Genomic DNA, 18,295 nt, shown 5'->3' on the forward strand with positions numbered 1-18,295 from the left:
GGAACAAAAGAAGGTAGCTAATATACTCCCTGAAGCTGATTCCTTACCTAACAATACTTGGCTGCCACAAATGGCAAAGGATGGCAGCAGATAATATTGCCAACTATTCAAAAAAGTCTGTTAAAAACCAATCAGTTGCTTTAGTTTGAACTTTTTTTGCCCATTTTTTGGGTTTTGTTTTACATGAATGAAATTCTCACTTGGAGTCCTTGCTCATACTATTTAGGATTTCTTTTATTCAAATAATTCTAGGAGCCATGAGCAACAGCATGAGGTGGAGAATCAATTAGCAGCTGATGATGGATGTTTGACAACTGGCTCCTGCATGCTGGGATATTTACTCATTGCTCTGAAATTGCAGCAGAGGCTGCTCCTGTCAAGTTTCAACTTCCACTCTTTTTACTAATTTACACCGTTACATACTAAAATCTTTTACCTTTCATTCTAACGTCTAACCCCTGGCTCACCTTGAGATACTGAATGTCTTTAGAGCAGCTGAGTTCCGGCAGACCAGCAGCTTTCATCAGTGCAAACAAATGCAGGAAGAGAAGACCATGGCGCCTCAGGATCATGTAGGCTTTTTCACAGTAATCTCTGAATCTGTCAGGAAGAAGGGGAAAAGAGGAAATGACACAAGCAGCCTAACTGTGTTATGAAGCAAGATGACAACCATAATAGCGCTGAAAATATGGCCCAGCTGAGCCTCAGTCCTTCCCACTGCTCTGTATGGAACACAGTATTCCAACAGCTGGACAAATGTTTTTTTGACTAGCCCATGCTACAAAAAGAATATGCTTTAGCAAGAGCTACAAAAAACTAAGGGCAGTAGTTCATATGATGTCTAGTCCAATGGTACATTGGCCCCTGCCCCAAATCCAGACCTAAGGCTCACATATAAACTGTATGGTTATGGGTACGGACAGACTAGATCCGTGGTCCCCAACACGGTGCCCGCGGGCGCCATGGCGCCCACGGGGGCATTTGAATGCTCCCGCCAGGTGCTCGGGGCTGGCCTGGCCCCAAGCACATGGCGCACGGGTGCTTGCCGGGGGGGCGCCGGCCCTGGGCACGCGGCGCTTGAGGGTGGGAGCCCCGCCCCCTGGCGCCCGGCAGGCGAACGGCCACGCCCCCTGGCGCCTGACAACCTGAAAAGGTTGGGGACCACTGGACTAGATTGAAGCCAATTCTTATGCATGAACATTTGATCCTAGAGCTCCCCCTGGGGAAAGCCAGCTCTTTGTGGTAACCAGATTTCTTAAAAATGCATTAACGTAAGGCCACGTCTCCACTTACAACACTGAAGATTGATCTTCTGGCATTTGAGGTAGTGGCATTTGAGGTAGTGGATATAGTAAAGACCCACTAAATTGTTATGCTATATTGTTATGTAGCTGGAGTCGCATACCTTAAGCCAGCGGTTCTCAACTGCCAGTCCACGACCGGCACCAGGCCTTGAACGACTGGCTACTGGGATGAGGCGGCTCTGGAGGCCAGGGCTAGCGTACACTGCCCAGTGCCTCCCCTCCCGCCACAGCTATTGGGAGAGGCATGTCCTGCCCCACCTCTTAGCCAACCAGAGCTGGGCAGGGGCAAGATCCCCTCCTGGATGTGGAAGAGCAGTTTGCTGTGTGGCGGGAAGGCCACGCAGAACCCAGCACTGCAGCTGCTACCTGGGCAGCAGCACTCAGCTAGTGGCTGGGAGGCAGGGAAGGGGGGGGTGGCTCTGAGGGCAGGACTAGTGCTGGGGGGCTCTGGGGATAGAGGGCTGTAAGGGGTGGCTTGCACTGGTAGGCCTTGGGGATGAGGCTAATATTGGGAACTGGGGGCTGGCACTGGAGGGATCTCTGGGAGGGTTGGGTGCAGTGGGGCTCTGGAAACAGGAGGCTGGCACTGGGGGTGGTCTGGTGGGGGGGGACTAAGGGGCAGGGTGCTGACACTGAGGCATTTGGGATGAGGGGCTGCCATGGAGACTCTGAGGGCAGGAGGTTGGCACTGGGGGATTGGGTGCAGGGGTTCTGGGGTCAGTGGCAGACATGGGGTGGTAGTGGAGGGCTCTGGGGGTTAGGGCTGGTATAGGGGGGACTCAAGGGGCCAGGGTGTATCCTAACCCCAGCCCCCACAGCTGCTGTGAATAGCTGGCTTCAGCTGTGGCAGCCACCCGCCACATGGCCTTAGAACCAAGCACTTTAATGCTTGGAGATTATCCATGGGCATGTCAGCTAAAGAAAGCATTAGCTTAGGTCATCCTGAACACAAGTACATTTTGGGCGGGAGAATGAACAGCCTGCATGGTTCTGGGGTATCCAACACTCTGCAGCAAAATCCAGATGCAAACAGATGCAAAATCCTGTAGCAATCTCCCCCGCTATGGTGATTGATATCCTATGCACCACCTCTTTCAGGGTTATGGGCCCTACACATGCCTATCACGTGGTGTAGCATCCCATGCACTAAGGCTATGTCTACACTTGCGGCTTCTTGCATGAGTAATATGCAAATGAGGCTAAGCGTGGAATATCGCTGAGCCTCATTTGCATATACCTAATGAGCCACCATTTTTTTCAGAAGAGGCTCTTGTGCAATGCCGTCACACCTATTACTTTTCAGGAAGAACAGCATTACGCAAGGGTTTTACTTGTGCAAGAAGGGGCAGTGTAGATGCTCCTTGTATAAGAGCCTTTTCTGAAAAAAATGGTGGCTCATTAGGTATGCAAATGAGGCTCAGCGATATTCCACGCTTAGCCTCATTTGCATATTACTCATGCAAGAAACCGCAAGTGTAGACATAGCCTAAGTGTTGCAACAATTATTCTGTGGGTAAAACCAAACCATCGCTGCACTCTCAGTTGAACTCACACCAGCTAATGATAAAACGCCATATTCCCAAGGGTGAACACTTTTCACTATTTAGCTAGTTACGCTAAACACTCTGTTCCTCGGTGTATTTAGCTGTGACACCAAGTTCCTTTTCCAGAGCTGAAGAGCTCTGTGTATGCTCAAGTGCTTGTGTCTCTCTCACCAACAAAGTTGATCCACTAAGAACTATTATATTACCTTCCCCCCCCCCCCCCCCCCCGCTCTGTGAGGGTGAGGAAATATAAAAACTGTGAGGGTGGATCTGCAGGCAACCAGGGATGTCCTTCGCAATGCTGGTGCCCTACAGAACCCAGCACCTGCACCCTCCCCCTGCAGGGGGAGATGCTGTGGGGCACAGGAGCACTGCAGGCAGAGAAGCTCACCTGCAACCTTAGTGGAGCAGGCGCGTGAGTGCCATGAGACTACAGGCAGGAGGAGTAGCAGGTGGCCATGCTGCTGGCCCGACTGAAGTGGTGCTTTCCCCTTCTGCCCATCTTGCTGGCTGCCCACTGCTCTTGCTAAATCCTCCACTCCACAGGCTCATGCCACTCACCACCCCCGGTGAATGGTGTCTGGACGCAGCTAGTGGGGGACACTAGCCCGGGGGAGGGCTGGCCGTGGCTCCCTTAGTTTGCATATCGGTAGGGATGGCCCTGCATGCAACTGTTTGATGACATGATTGCTACTGTCAGACATCACCCCAAAACATTTTTCTGTAGCTGAGTAAGGGCAATGAGCTTACCTTTCAAACTTCTCACTATTGTTAGTGCGCCCTTGCTGGATCACATGCACAAAGTCGTAGGTTAAGATAAAAGGGACCCGTTCTCTGTTAATACCAAATTTGGTCTTGAAGTTCCCCAAGAAGTGGCCAAAATCAATATGAAACAGCTGGGATGAAAAGAAAAGCATTAGTGGGAGGTGTCTGCGTTCTGCTATCAAACACGCTTGTACTGCTCTGTGTCAGAATGTGCTTTACATCTCCAACAGAAATTTAAGACGTCTATGCAAAATGCTCTGGCTCCAGTGCCTGCCTGGCATCTATACTCTACTCGGGATTTTATTCTAAAGCAATCAGACACTGGCTCGTGGGACCTACTAGACCCCCTTTCCCATGTCAGTGCCGATGGACAGTAGGAGGACGGACTTAGTTTATAGGACACAAGTGTGCTGCATGGAAACATTACTGGTAAAGTAAGTGTTGTCTGGGTGAAACAGGATTCTGACACACTAGATGAGCCAATGATTCGTTCCAGCAGGGCAATTCCGATTCCTACGTTATGGCTGGGTGTCTAAGCACCTATTGGAGATGGGTACAAAACTCTACGCACTCTGGTTCCTTTAGGACAGCATGCACTCCTAGGGTGAGTACAGGTGAAGGTGACCATCTGCCCCATTTTTAATGGCAGGTGAATGTAGCCAGCAGGTGGCACTCTCAGGCAAGGTGGAGAGGCGGTAAGTGTGTGGGGTGAGTCAGAGGTTTGTGTTACCCCTCTCCATGTGCACTATAAATCAGGGTTTCTGTTGGAGGAGGGCGGGGTCGATCCAGCTCTTGCAGGACTAAAGCCACGAGCCCTGGCACCTGCTGCAGGGCTTGAAATCTTGATCCCCCCCATGCTGATCCATGGTGCACCCCTGAATTTCCAGTACCACCCACGCTGAAGTCCCGATCCTCAGCATGCCCCTTCCCCCTCATTGAAGGCCCAATCCCCCACACTCTCCTCTCTCAAGGGCTGCAGCCCCAAGTCTTGGCTACCCCTGCAGGGCTGAAAGCAGGACCTGAGACGCTGAAGTCCCAATTTCCCTCCCTCCCCCAGCAAAACTGAAGCCAGGAGTGGTAGGGCTGGATCCTGGATCCCCAGCACTCCCCCTGCAGCAGAAGCCCCCACACCCAAGGCTGTGCTCCCCCCCCCCACACACACACTTCAGGGAGATGGAAGCCAGAGCTGTAGCGCAGCTGCTCCTCTGGCTAGTGCTGTGGCATAGGCAGACAAGCTTTTCCCTGCACTTGTGCAGGGGTTTGAAGCTGCCCCTCAGCTCCCAGGCCCTTTGCTTACATATGCTAAGAGCTGCAAGGGGTGGAGGATCCAGATCTATGGCTGGCAGAGCCCTAAGGGAATGTGTGGGGGGGCGGAGACCACAAAGCCCTCCTGGCACACAGCCTCTAGCTACCCCTTCTATAAATTCTGAGGTTTCCTCCTGCCTGCACGCAACCCCTTGCCACACACAGCCCCTCGCTCCCTCCCCTCCCTGACCCCTGAGCTACCCCCTGGCCATACACCATGCCTGACTGCTCCCGCTGATGGGCTAAACACCAACATTGTTTGTTGTTTTCGCCTCTACCATGAGACACTGCTGCTATGCAGTACAGATTCCTGTATCCATTGAGAAGCCTTCTCATAGTGAAAAGCTTGTTGGGCTTTGTACAGACACTACTAATACAAATGCTGATGGTGCTAAACATGCTGGGAAAACAACATATGGTGAAGTCAAACAAGGGGAAAGCTGCTTGGTTGTGGTGCTCACATTCATAAAACTGCTGCAAACAGCAGCTGACTGTCCTCTAGTTGTTTTGGAGTCCTTTGCAGTGAACATTTAAAAATACTTTCCTATTTACACTACATTGAAGAATGGAAAGACTTCTGCCAAACTGTTGCTGTTAAAAAAAACAAACATTCAGCTAGAGCATGGCTGCACACAATTCCCTTCTCTGGGACCAGCATGAGCCAGAACATTGTTGATTTTTGAAGAGCACAGGGCATGTTTTTTCTCTCAAGATACATGCCCAACACTGTACAAGAAATTTGTCAGTGATGCTTGCACAAAACTGGTTTCTTTTGTCTAGTAAGCAAACAGCCAGCTTCCAAAGCAGGCAGAGGCCATTGAGAAAAATGACTCATCAGTGACAGAAGATGTACAGCATAGTTGTACCCTTCAAAATAATTTAGCATGAGGCTCAGAGAAAGATTTGTCACATCATGCACAAAGACCCTGCTGCAGGCTTTGGTTGAGGCTGCAGAAATTGAGGAACAGGAATTTTACAGTCGAGAATTTTTGTTCAACAATCAGAAGTGCTTTGAACACTGGAAACCTGCCTTGGAGTGCACAACACTGCAGTGGCTCTTCTTGAGGAGGATGCTGATGGAGGCTAATGTACAAAGGAGTCTTGCCTTTGCCGCCCAAGAATTCCCACCCTAGCTGCGAGGAGAACAGACACAGACGAGAACCCGATTTTTTGCCAAATGGACAAAGCCCTTTTCCGGAGGATCTCTTATTCCTACTTTGGCAAAGTAGGAATAAGAGATCCTCCGGAAAAGGGCTTTTTTCCGGAGGATCGGGGCCAGTGTAGACGCTCTTTTCCGGCTTTTCTAAAAGCCGGAAAAAAGCGGCGGACATTTTTATTTAAATGCCGCGGGGGATATTTAAATCCCCCGCGGATTTCCCTATTACGACCTGTCAAATTAGCATGCCCCTTTCGGAAAAGGGGCCAGTGTAGATGTAGCCAAGGATGGATGGCCAGGCAGACAAATGCACATTTCTAAAATACACACACAGATAATAATGCAGTATGTCTCAATGGGGGCTCAGTGAACTTAATGCTATTTTGAATGTTTGTGCTGCATAGTTCTGACTGATTGCTGTTGAACTCACTGAAATCAACAATTTTACCAGGTGTCCCTTGTTTAGCATAGGGAAATATGCCCCCCTCCCCCAGTTCAGGTTTTTCATGTTCTAAATCCTGAAATAAACCAACAATTCCATGGCTGCTGTTCGTAGGGTTCTAACACCCTCTAGTGGCAAAATCTGGATTGCCACCAGCCAGCCAGAATTGATACAGCTGAGCCTTGCAGAGTCTCACACCTTTGCGTCAGCACGAGGCAGGGCTCTCTGCAGCCCCACAGCTAGCTCCCTTCCTGCTGCATCTGCAGAGCAAAAGCATCTCTAGGTTTTTCTAAGGACTTTCATCACAGCAAGAGCTGGGCTGGTGTCCAGGGGAGCACTTGGCCCACCCCAAGGATCTAACACGTAGGGATCTATGGGATGCTACATAGAGAAGGGGCAGACAGAGCCATTTGTTTTCCACAGCTCTGAATTTCATTACTCACATTTGACAGCAACTCAAACAGGACTCGGGCCCCTAGCAATTTACTGGGCCACTGTCTAGCTCAGTGTTTTCCGCATGTGGCCACCAGGGGCTTTTCTTGTGGCCACTTCCACTTGAGCTGTGACAGTGGGGGCAAAGCAAGGGCCCCTCCCCCTGCCTGTTGTCCGTGGATGCACCACCCTGGGGTGGGGTGCTGGGTCTGCCAGCAGGGGTCAGGCCCTGCCTCCCTCTGGAGGAGCTGGGGAGTTCCCCACCTTCCCAGGGGCAGTGAGACTCAGGCTTTGGGTTTCACCCCTGGGGTGGCAAGCTCTGGTCGGGGGGTGTGGTTGGACTCTAACTGGCTCCAGCTACATGGTTTCAGGCTCCAACCCCCTTGCTGACTCCCCTGATCGCCCATCCAGGGCAGAGTAAGTCTGCTATGAAAAGTGACACTTGTATGTTTGTTCACATCACTTTTCTCAACAGACTTACTGGCTAGCAATACATAAACACATATGCACACGCCCACCTTGTGTTTGTTTTTCATAAAGCCAATTAAGTATTTTAGGAACATATGAGAGAGCAGCCACCAGCAAGAGTTGGTGGCTGCATCCTGAGGCCATCAAATAATTTGTCCTAAGAACCCTTGTTCTGGTTCATCTCCTAAGGTATGTGTATGCGACAGGGTTTTGTTGGAAAAATGGCCGTTTTTCCAACAAAACTTAAGGAGCGTCCACACTGCAATTGCGTTCTGAAAGTAAAACAAAAGAACAGAGGGGTTTTCCGACATTGGTAATCCTCGTTCTATGAGGAAGAAACCTTTTTGTGAAAGCTCTTTCGGAAAAAGGAGTGTGGACAGGGAAGAGGGAGTTCTTTCAGAAGAAGAGGAAAGAGGAAAAAGCACAGGTGCCCTGATGGCCATTCCATCCATAGCAATCACAGCTTACATGCGAGATAGCATCCATTCAGTCTGGAAGTTCTCTCCTGAAAAAGCACATTGCTTTTTCAATGCACTTTTGCAGTGTGGACGCTCTCTTTCGGAAGACGTTTTTTCGGAAGATCTCTTCTGAAAAAAACTTCTTCCAAAAGAAGGCTGTAGTCTAGACTAGTGTACCCCTAGGAGCACTCGAGAGAACTCTGGGGGGTACGTCAACACAACTGAAATTTGGAGAAAACTGAATTTTTGTTGTAAGTTTTACAGTACTTTATTGTTTTTGTACTTTTTACACCAAAAATTTCATTGCCTCCTGGGTACGATTACATTGTTTAAACAAATGTGTTGCAATGGTAGAAAAAAAATTGTGTGTGTCTGAAAACTGTATGTACTGGGGGTACTGATTTTTTTTTAAAGGGGGTACTTTATAAAAAAAAAAAAAAGGTTGAGAAACACTGGTCTAGACGTAGCCCTAGAGATCAGAACACGTCTGTTTCCTATAGCTCTGACTCATTTCGAAGTAGATTGAACAAGAGACAGAGCGTCCATCTCTGAGCACAAGACGATCCCCACAGTCTAACGTGTCCTGTTGGCAAAAGGGTTTTCCCCTTCCTAGTTTTGCCTGCGACCTCTGGACCAATGGAAGTGAAGGATATCTAAGCTTCAAGATGAGACCTGACATCCAAGAGTCATTAAAAATCCCAGGGAAGTGCAATTACAGCTCAGGTCAATACATTCTTTGCAGCCCCAGCTTTCATTAAAGCCGCCTTGTGATAGTAAAGTTTCAAAATGGGAAACCAGTGTGCGCAAGCTCTGCCTGAGTCCACAGCCAGCCTGGAACAATAGCTGTGAAGTGTAAATTGCACCCCTCCCAGTCATTCCAAAGTGGGTGTTAACTCTAGTCTAATAAGTACTGACATTTCCATTGTCCTGAATTTTTTCACTGCGGATCAAGGCATGCAAGAAAAAAGGACAAATATATTATGAAGCTATAGAATTTCCTGTGAGTCAAGCATTGTTTTGGTCACACAGATGGGCAGAGCTAGTGAGAATTTTTCCATTCTGAACCAATGTTTCTACTCCCCTCTGAGTAGCAGGCACACCAGCGTTTTTTATAAGCTGTGTGCTTGTGCAGCCGCTCAAGAGAAATTCCAATGTCCTTAGCAGAGAGCTCACGGCTAGATGTGTGTTTCTCCTGGTGGTGCACACTCACATATGCCTTGGTGCACATCATAACATTTATTCTGCACATAGATGGGGAAAAAATCTGCCCATGTATGGAAAAAGATTAGAGGGAACGTTGATGCACACTCATCTATGGGAAAAGATACAAAGAGCAGCAGTGAGCTGCCAGAGAACGTTCCATACCTGGCCAGTTTCCCGGATCATTATGTTGTCACTGTGCCGGTCCCCTATGCCTAGCACGTACGTTGCCACACAGTACCCAGCGCAGGAAAGCGTGAACTCCTCAATGGCTTGTTCTAGAGCTTCACTGGAGGGGGGAGAGGAAACAAAGATGAGTCTAAACTCAGACAGCAGGGTTGTACTCTGAATACAAATACAGTAAAACTCCAATAGTCCGGCATCCAATAGTCTGGCATCAAAATGGCAAGAGCCTAGTGAGTGAGCTTCGGCAAAAAATGAGTCACAAGGTAACAGCTGCAGCAGCTGAACTGAGCAAAAAGGGTAAAAAAGGCTTTAAAAAACTAAAACGTTACAGTATACTGTATACAATACGTACAATAAAAAGGGTTAAGAACACTTTATATACAGTATATAATGTATACAGTATATATATAAAACCATCTTATAGTACCTCCTGATAGTCCGGCATATCTGATAATCCGGCACCACCTAGGTCCCATAGGTTCCGGATTATCGGAAGTCTACTGTACTTCACCCTGGGGCTCTTGCTCTGCTACACCCTCACGCATGTAAACCTGCTGTGGCATGTACACAAACCCGTAAGGCCCTTCACTAGAGACTCTTCTTGTCCCTCCTCCATCGGCGGGAAGAGGGGATGGGACTCCTGTTCAGCCTTAACCAAACCTGTTGGTTTCACAGGACTTGGGGAGCTCTGAGGACTGAACACCCGCTTCATCCCTAATGATGGTTCCTGCAGGTAGGGGACAGGCAGGTGGATTTGGGGCAGAGGGACGTGAGAAGTTTGCACTGCAACTGCCCGTCACTGCAAGGAATCTTACAATCTGGCCCTCACATTTATATCCCTTAAGAAGTATCAGGACTCTGTAAAAAGAGGGAAGATGCCAGCCCGTATCCCTTGGAGCAGCAAGAGCCCGATCCCAAGTCATGAGCATTCATGACTCCCAGTGAAGCTGTGGGTCCTGAGCTCAGCCTTCCAGTCTGGGGGCAAACCTGAAAAAAGCCTCTTGCATCCTGTGAGGGCAGGAGACGAGCTTTGTTCTACCCTGAAGCAGTTTCCAAGACCCAGGTGGACACACAGGATGCCTGCTGGGGTTCCGAGGAAGGATACAGGCGCGAGAATGATGGGATTGTAGCCCAAGGATCTAACACACACTCCCAGTTGTTCCTGGATGGCTTGGAAATCACTCGGAACCCAAGGGGACTAGAGGGCAAAGCACCAGATCACGTCTCCAGCCAGAAGGCAGCAGGGAGCGGCAGCGAACAGTCCCACCTACCCCGGGTTCTTGGATTTGAGCCAGTTCAGCAGCGCATCCTTGTTGAAGGCGGCAGTGGCTGCCATGTTGCTCTTGTTCAGCTGGATGTTGGCAATGGTGTCCGAGCGCATCACGACTTCGATCAGCCCAGTCTTGTCGCCTGTGGAGAGGCAGCCGTAAGGGGTCATCCTGCAGAGAGGAGAGAAACCCTTTCCATTGAGACCTCACACCGCATTGGCTTGGCTTTCCCTGGAGATTCCCCCTCCTCCACTTCACAAAGGGGATTTGCTGGGGGAAAGCCCAGGGCCCCCTTGCCCCTAAGTTTCACACAGCGACTGGGAACCGCTGCAAATCCCACAGGTACTCAGCCGGTAACAAGCCTCAGTGTACGAAGGTGCCAAGCGCCCTCCACTTCCAAGAACTCCACAGTGAACTGAGGGCAGGTTGCCCCTTGGAGGAACAGGAACACAGAACAAAGAGGTGCTCATCTGAAGGCCTGGGTTAAGCAATACATATTTTGCCCTTGTCTAGCATCTTTAGCTCCCTGAATAGGGCTAGCTGCTGGCTTCATGTGTACGAGCAATCCTGCTCGTTCCCTCTAAGGGTAGCTGTGACACGATCATCTCACGTCGACTGTGATTTTAGCTGGAATATCAGACATCTAAGGCCTAGTCTATACTTAGCTGGACGGTCGAATTAAGATATGCAACTCCAGCTATGTTAATCCACAGCAGGCGGTCAATGGGAGCAAATACTCTGGCCAACTTTCCTTACTTCTTGTGAATTGAGGAGTACCGGTGCCGACAGGGCCGGCTCGAGCCATTCCAGCACCCCGGGCAGCGGGCGCGCAATGGATGCGTGGCTCCTCCCCCCAGCAGCTCTAAGGGGCGCCGCTGATGACATCTCTAAGGGGCACCCCGTGGCCGGGTGCACAGCACCCCCTACAGATGCCATCAGGCGCCCCCCCATAGGTTGGCACCCCGGGCAGCTGCCCGGTTAGCCTCCCCTTAATCCGGCCCTGGGTGCCGATGGGGTGCCCTGAGCATTCAATTTAGTGGGTCTTTACTAGACCCGCTAAATCAAACTCCGGAAGATCAACCATTATAGCATTGATCTTCCTGGTAGTGAAGACATGGCCTAAGCTCTTTCTCTCTCACCCAATCATATGATGGCTCTTACCTCCCCTGAAACAACCCACTCCTTCCAGAATCAGGCTTTGTCTTGGTCTTTGTCTGGCAGGGCAATAGAGGATGACTGACAAAGCAATGCAATCCAAGTGCAGTCCACCAGTGGCTCAGCACAGGTAACTCCGCTCTAGTGTCTTACCTCAGATCCAAACCTTCCTGCTTCCACAGTACATCCATCAGCTGGATCATCTGCAGAGTCAGCATGTCCTGACGGAGATCTGGTCAGGCATTACAAATGAAGACAGTTTCATTTCTCTCATTTTTCCCCTCACACTGCTCAGCGAAGCCCTGAGAGCATACGCTCATTGGGGCTGCATTTGCTGTATTTCTCACTTTCTATAGCCATGCCACTAAGGGACGCCTGCGTACAGCAGCATTTCCCACCATCACCACAATTGGGCGTGGTGGTATTCGATGCCGTCCCTCTCCCATAAGGACTCAGCGGCAAAGGTTTATCTCCTGCATTTATTTTCCCAGTGGTCCTGTTCCCTTAGCTCTGTTGGGGTATTTCAGAAAGTCTCTCTCAACGCAGCTAGAACTGAAGTCACTAAGGCTTTGTCTACACTGGTAAGTTGAAAGTGCGGCCGTGGCAGCTAGTGTGGCAGTGTGATCCCTTCTAGCACTATAGGTAAACCAGCTCCATGAGGGGAGTTGCTAACAGTGCTGGGAGCCTGTTTACACTGGTGCTTTACAGCGCAGTAACCTGCAGCGCTCGCAGTGGGTGTGTTTTTTCACACCGCCGAGCAAGCAAGTTACAGCGCACCAAAATGGCAGTGTTGACAAGCCCTGGGCCTCACAGATCAAACACACACTACGGCAGGAACCCCCCCTTGCTACAGCGACTCCTACTGGTAGAGACTGGGATGGGAATATCTGAAAGCTCTTCCAGACCCAGTGCTCCTTCCCTGTTCTTAGCGGGAATCACTGCTGTATTAGCTCCCCATGCAACTCTAGCCTCAATCCTCATAGCGACTGGGGCTACTGAGCGACAAGGAAGTCTGAATGACAGAGCCGGCCCGGGTTAGATAAGAACCTGTCAAGTCTCCATCTTGATCTCAAAGCCTCAATCTCCTGCCCCAACAACAGTACAAAGTTCACAGCCCATTTAGTGCACACAAATGTTTTACATCCATTAACGCTCCCTGGTGATCAGAGATCCTTGTGTAACGCTGACAGGCCCTGGTCATCTGTGGGCAAAACTGAACCTGGGGCTATGGAGCTTAGTGCTATTAGCAAAGGGTGCGGAGCAGACTCTTATTCTCTCTGGAAGGGGTCTTGGTGCCACTAGATGGGACAATACACCCCACCCTGCAGGTGTGGGAGTTGAACTTACCGTCTCCATTTTTGAAAATGATGCCCACTCCCGCTCCACTCTCTTCATCACTGTTAAATACAATCCACAGTGGCTTCATCTTGGAGTCCATGAAAGTGCACTGATCCACACTAGAGAAAGGGAAGAAATCTTCCATCAGGGCCTCTCCCTGCTCAGACATGGAGAGCAAAGCCTCATGTGCAACAACAGCTGCAAATGCTCCGAACACTCAAGTGACTAGCACTGGGGGAGGAAAAGGGGCGCCCTCTGGAAAGCCAGGGACCAGAGCTGGCCCAAGCCATTTTGGTGTCCTGGGGCTCAGGTGCATGGCGCAGCCCCTGGGGCGCACGGCCCCGCCTCCGGGCTCACGGTGCATGCGCGGGCCCGCCCCCAGGATGCACAGCCCCACCTCCGGGCGCACGACACGTGTGCAGGCCTGCCCCCAGGACATGTGGCCCCGCCTCCGGGCGCATGACGCATGCGCAGGCCCACCCCTGGGACGCGTGGCCCCGCCTCTGGGCGCACAATGCATGCGCAGGCCCACCCCCGGGATGTGTGGGCAGACACAAGGTGCATGCGCTGCCCAGTCGGCCCGGCCACCGCCAATGGCGCACAGCCCAGGTCCACCCGGGACGGGCTGTGCCTGGCCATGCAGGGCCCTGTGGCTGAGGGGAGAAGGGCGCTGCTGGCCAGTGCTGCAGGGGTTAACATGGCCCCCACCCCAGGCGGCCGCTGCAGCCCCCTGGGAGCTGGGCACCGCCCCCATAGGTTGGCACCCTGGGCAGCTGCCCGGCTAGCCCACCCCTTAGTCCGGCTCTGCCAGGGACTTAAGACCTTCCACCGAACAGTAATGCAAAAAGCACCTGGCAGTTAAGGGGCACAGAGCAGCAATCCTTCTTACCAAATTTCAGCAAGAATAATGCTGGGGTTCAGGGGGCACTGGAAATTGGAAAGCGCCTCAAGATAGGTCTCCTGCTTCATGCACTGGTGCATCATCTCCTTGGCTTGCAGTTTGGTGGCCTTCTGAGAACTCACTTTAATCAAGTTGTTCAAGGCTTTCATTTTGTTTAGTGCTTCCCCCTGATGTAGAGAGGAGAAAAATTAATCTAAGAAATCCTGCCAGTAGGGACCCGCAGGAAAGCAGGGTTGGCTTCGTTCCTGTCTCGCTCTCTGGCCATTTGCCACACACAGCTTGAAGAACTGGGTCAGGAGCGAGCTACGTTGGCAAAGCAGTGTAGGGACTCGGCTCTGAAACAGCGAAGGGTTACCCAGGTCAGTGTGGGGACCCAGGACTGCAGCAATAGAGAGGACTGTGGGTTAATAGCTGATGTGTGGAACTACACGTGTGGTGTTGATCAAAATGGACATGCTTTAGCTAGTTCTGCTGACAAGCCCTTTCCTAATCTATCTATTCCTCTTTATCTCAGGTATTTCTATAAACCCCACCCCATAGTACCTGAGCACGTCAGGTCCCATTGATCCCACCTCATCCCTGGAGGTATGGCAGTGCCATTATCCCCATGTTACAGATGGGGAACTGAGGCACAGCATGGCTACATGGCTTGTCTGAGGCCACCTGAATCCAGCTCTGCCAAAGTGGGCATGGGGGGTTTAACCTTCCCCTGCCACATGGAGAACCCGTCATTTGCTGGCTTAAACTAGTATAAGTGACGGAGTCTCTGTAACTTGGTCTTTACATCATGACTTGAGGACTTCAGTCACTCCACCAGTGTTGAAGGGTCCGTGACAAGAATGGGTGGGTGAAGTTCTGAGGCCTGCAATGTGGAGGTCAGACCTGATGGTCCCTTCTAGTTTCTGAGTCTACGGCTACATTTCCTAGGCACTACAACATGGGTCCTCAAACTGGGGGGGCGTGCTCCCCTGGGGGGGCGTGAAGAAATTCTAGGGGGGGGCGTGAGGCGACCCAGCCACACACACCCCCATCAATCCCACCCCAAGTTTTGCTGCTATTTTGGGGGGGGGGGGATGAGGGTTTCTCAAAAATCAAAACGGGGGCGTGATGCCGAAAAGTTTGGGAACCACTGCACTACAGAAATACAAATAAATAATAATCAGGCTTGAAAGGCTAACAGATGACATGCAGCTGTGAGCAGGGGATGGTCCAGCTTCCTGCCTGAGAGCAGCCCTTACCTGCTTCATTAGAATTCCCATGTGGTAGTTGCTCCCTCTGCAATAGGCCTCCAAAATCAGGCCAAACCTGAGGGCGACTGCAGGGACATGCATTTCCGACCTACAGAAAGAGGGAGATTAAAGCCAGCCTGACTCACTGCAGCTGGTGACTAGTTCTCTTGTTCACAACAGCACAGGAAAAAAATATTATTCAATGACTCCAATTAGATTCCTTTTATGGAACAGAGGGGGGGGAGAAAAACAGAGGGTTTTAAAGAAAACTCCAGTGCCTGAAGCCACCAGCCTTCTGACTGGATGACTAACTGGCTAAGCATTCCTCTGGGAGAACCTCCTCGGAATCCACATGTTCAGAAAGGACTGCTGGTCTCGGATACCCAGCCTGAGACATTTTAAAGAGAGCCTGATTTTCAGAAAGTGCCGAGTGCCTGCCTTCTGAAAAGCAGGCCCCTTAGGGTGCCCAAGGGAACCATCCCCCAGTCACTAAATTTGGGCTTACGCTGAGATGTGTCTAAGGCCTCCAGAGGAATGGAGAGAGGAAGATGCAAATTTTAACATCAGGATCACTGATGTACATTACAGGGGTAAGCTAAACAGATACAAGCAAGTTAAACCAATAAAAGTGTCCACAGACAAGGTTTAACTAAGTCAGTGCAACTTCATACTCTTGATAAACCGGTGCAACTTTGGGAGTGAAACCAGCCTGACATGTCGCAGAATTTTTAGAATCTCAACAATCTGGAGTGTATACATATATATTCCACCCTCTTGTCTCTCAGATTCCAGGATGAGTTTTCCAGGCTGGCCATTAGAAATAACAAGTAAAACTGTCAAAAGTACCCAATGGACTTAAGAGCCTCAGCCTCCTGGGAAATTAACATGTCTTCAGCTCCCAAGGTACTAAGTACTTTTGAAAATTGTACTCAACATCTTTTTAGTTGACAAATGTGTCCAATTTGAGATGGAATCAATAAGAGAAGAAACATACAGAGAAGACCCTGGGATACCATTGTACGGTCAGAGTCTGTACAATGTACTCCTGGAAGTCAGATAACCATAGAAATACTTGAGCAGAGAGAAACTGGGTAGGGATTGCCAATAGCCCTTCAATATGCATCCACTGAACGTAGTTTCTCTCTCATACACATACACCCGTGCCGTCAGGATTTCAGTAGATGCTGGTTTGACTTGGTTACCCAGATAGACTCTGAAACAAGGTGGCTCTTTACCTGAGATGCCAAAACAGAAAGTGTCCTATTTTGCGATTGGCTAATGCTCTGTCCAATAGGAACTTGGTTAATTCACAGTCTAAGTAGGATTCATACTTGAGCACCTGGACAAGCTGCAGCAGATATTGGAACAATTCGTCATCCCTGGGAAAAGAAAAGGAAGATCATGGGCAGTGAGTAGTGAAGGCAAGGGAAGGCATTGCCTTCCCAAAAATGCCTACACTCCGTGGCTGCTGGGAAAGGCTGGGGCCGCGGTGCAGAAGCCTGACTCCCTGACCATAAAGGAAGGCTGGGGCATGGCACAGGTGGCCTGGAAGGATCGGGCTGGGGTTGGACGGGGCTTGGCTCCACCAGGGGTTGGGGGAGAAAGGTTGCTGAAGGGGCGGGGCCTCGGGTAGACTCATAGACTTTAAGGTCAGAAGGGACCATTATGATCATCTAGTCTGACCCCCTGCACAGTGCAGGCCACAGAATCTCACCCACCCCTCCCAGAATAATCCTCTCACCTATATCTCAGATATTGAAGCCTTCAAATACTTTGAAGACCCCAAGATGCAGAGAATCCTCCAGCTGTGATCTGTACCCCATGCTACAGAGGAAGGCGAAAAACCTCCAGGGCCTCTGCCAATCTACCCTGGAGGAAAATTCCTTCCCGGCCCCATATATGGCGATCAGCTAAACCCTGAGCATGTGGGCAAGACTCACCAGCCAGACACCCAGAAAGTTCTCTATAGTAACTCCTATCATCCCTCCATTGACCTATTTACCACTGATAATCAATGGTCAATTAGTTACCAAGATCATGTTATCTCATCAAACCATCCCCTTCATAAACCCATCTAGTTTAATCTTGAAACCAGATAGATCTTTTGCCCCCACTACTTCCCTTGGAAGGCCGTTCCAGAACTTCACTCCTCTAATGGTTAGAAACCTTCGTCTAATCTCAAGTCTAAACTTCCTACTAGCCAGCTTGTATCCATTTGTTCTTGTGTCCACATTGGTATTAAGCTTAAATAATTCCTCTCCCTCCCTGGTATTTATCCCTCTAATATATTTAAAGAGAGCAATCATGTCCCCCCTCAGCCTTCTTTTGGTTAAGGTAAACAAGCCAAGCTCCTTGAGTCTCCTTTCATAAGACAGGTTTTCCATTCCTCGGATCATCCTAGTGGCCCTTCTTTGTACCTGTTCCAGTTTTGGGAAGGGTAGAAGGGACGGGGCTGGGTCTTGCCTTCCCCAACTAGGCCTTCACCTGCTGCCCATGGGGAAGATCAAAGATGACATCACCCATGCTGCAGCAACTGTAATTCTGTGAACAGAAGAGGCCCGAGCATTTTCCCAGAATCCTCCTCTGCAACCCTATAGCCAATCAAAAAGCAACTCAGCATCTTCTCCCTCCCCTGCCCCATTTCCCTTCCTCCCTCACCTCGCCTCCCCTCCCCCCTCCGCCCCGTGCATACTTACGTCAACTTTTTTAAGGAGTTGATAGTAAAGGAACCAACATAACGATCAGGGAAGCTAAAATCCAGTAACTCCAGTGCATTCAGGACAGGCAACTCTGGCCAATTCTGGAGCAGGGTGATCATCTGCCAAGTGTGGGACAAAGAGTCAGAGGGGAAGAGGAGACACTTGAGGGGGCAGCCTCCAAGCCATAAAGAGAGGTTGATGCAAAGAGCCAGGCCCTGACAAGGTTACATGAGGCTGCATGAGCTCTTGGAGGGTAAGAAGTTTTCATCTGGGTCTTGTACAGCACCCAGAGACTGCAAAGTGCAGGACACAGCAGAACCGTGACTGTCAGAGAAGCTGAGAAGAGTTCACAACAACAGTGGGAGTGGGGGGGGGGGGGGGGGAGGAGAGAACTTGGACCCAGCGGAACCAGGCCCCCACTCTCCAAGCGCCAACCCAAAGCTTG

At 50.4% G+C, this 18,295-nt stretch overlaps 1 protein-coding gene across 3 annotated transcripts in view; it reads right to left on the reverse strand.

The window, feature by feature from the left end:
* PIK3CD (phosphatidylinositol-4,5-bisphosphate 3-kinase catalytic subunit delta) overlaps positions 1-18,295 on the reverse strand; it is a 73,227-nt gene that overhangs the window by 2,060 nt on the left and 52,872 nt on the right. For all 3 annotated transcript variants that reach the window (XM_075906079.1, XM_075906078.1, XM_075906081.1), the window contains 10 exons: positions 17,848-17,969; positions 16,387-16,530; positions 15,161-15,260; positions 13,911-14,089; positions 13,031-13,140; positions 11,837-11,915; positions 10,532-10,699; positions 9,240-9,363; positions 3,599-3,744; positions 468-600 (listed from right to left, as the gene is read on the reverse strand). In XM_075906079.1, the coding sequence (XP_075762194.1) occupies positions 468-600; positions 3,599-3,744; positions 9,240-9,363; positions 10,532-10,699; positions 11,837-11,915; positions 13,031-13,140; positions 13,911-14,089; positions 15,161-15,260; positions 16,387-16,530; positions 17,848-17,969 (1,305 nt within the window). The remainder of the gene's footprint in view (positions 1-467; positions 601-3,598; positions 3,745-9,239; positions 9,364-10,531; positions 10,700-11,836; positions 11,916-13,030; positions 13,141-13,910; positions 14,090-15,160; positions 15,261-16,386; positions 16,531-17,847; positions 17,970-18,295) is intronic.

Source organism: Pelodiscus sinensis, chromosome 23 (assembly GCF_049634645.1).
Source record: "Pelodiscus sinensis isolate JC-2024 chromosome 23, ASM4963464v1, whole genome shotgun sequence".
Classification (NCBI taxonomy): Eukaryota; Metazoa; Chordata; order Testudines; family Trionychidae; genus Pelodiscus; species Pelodiscus sinensis.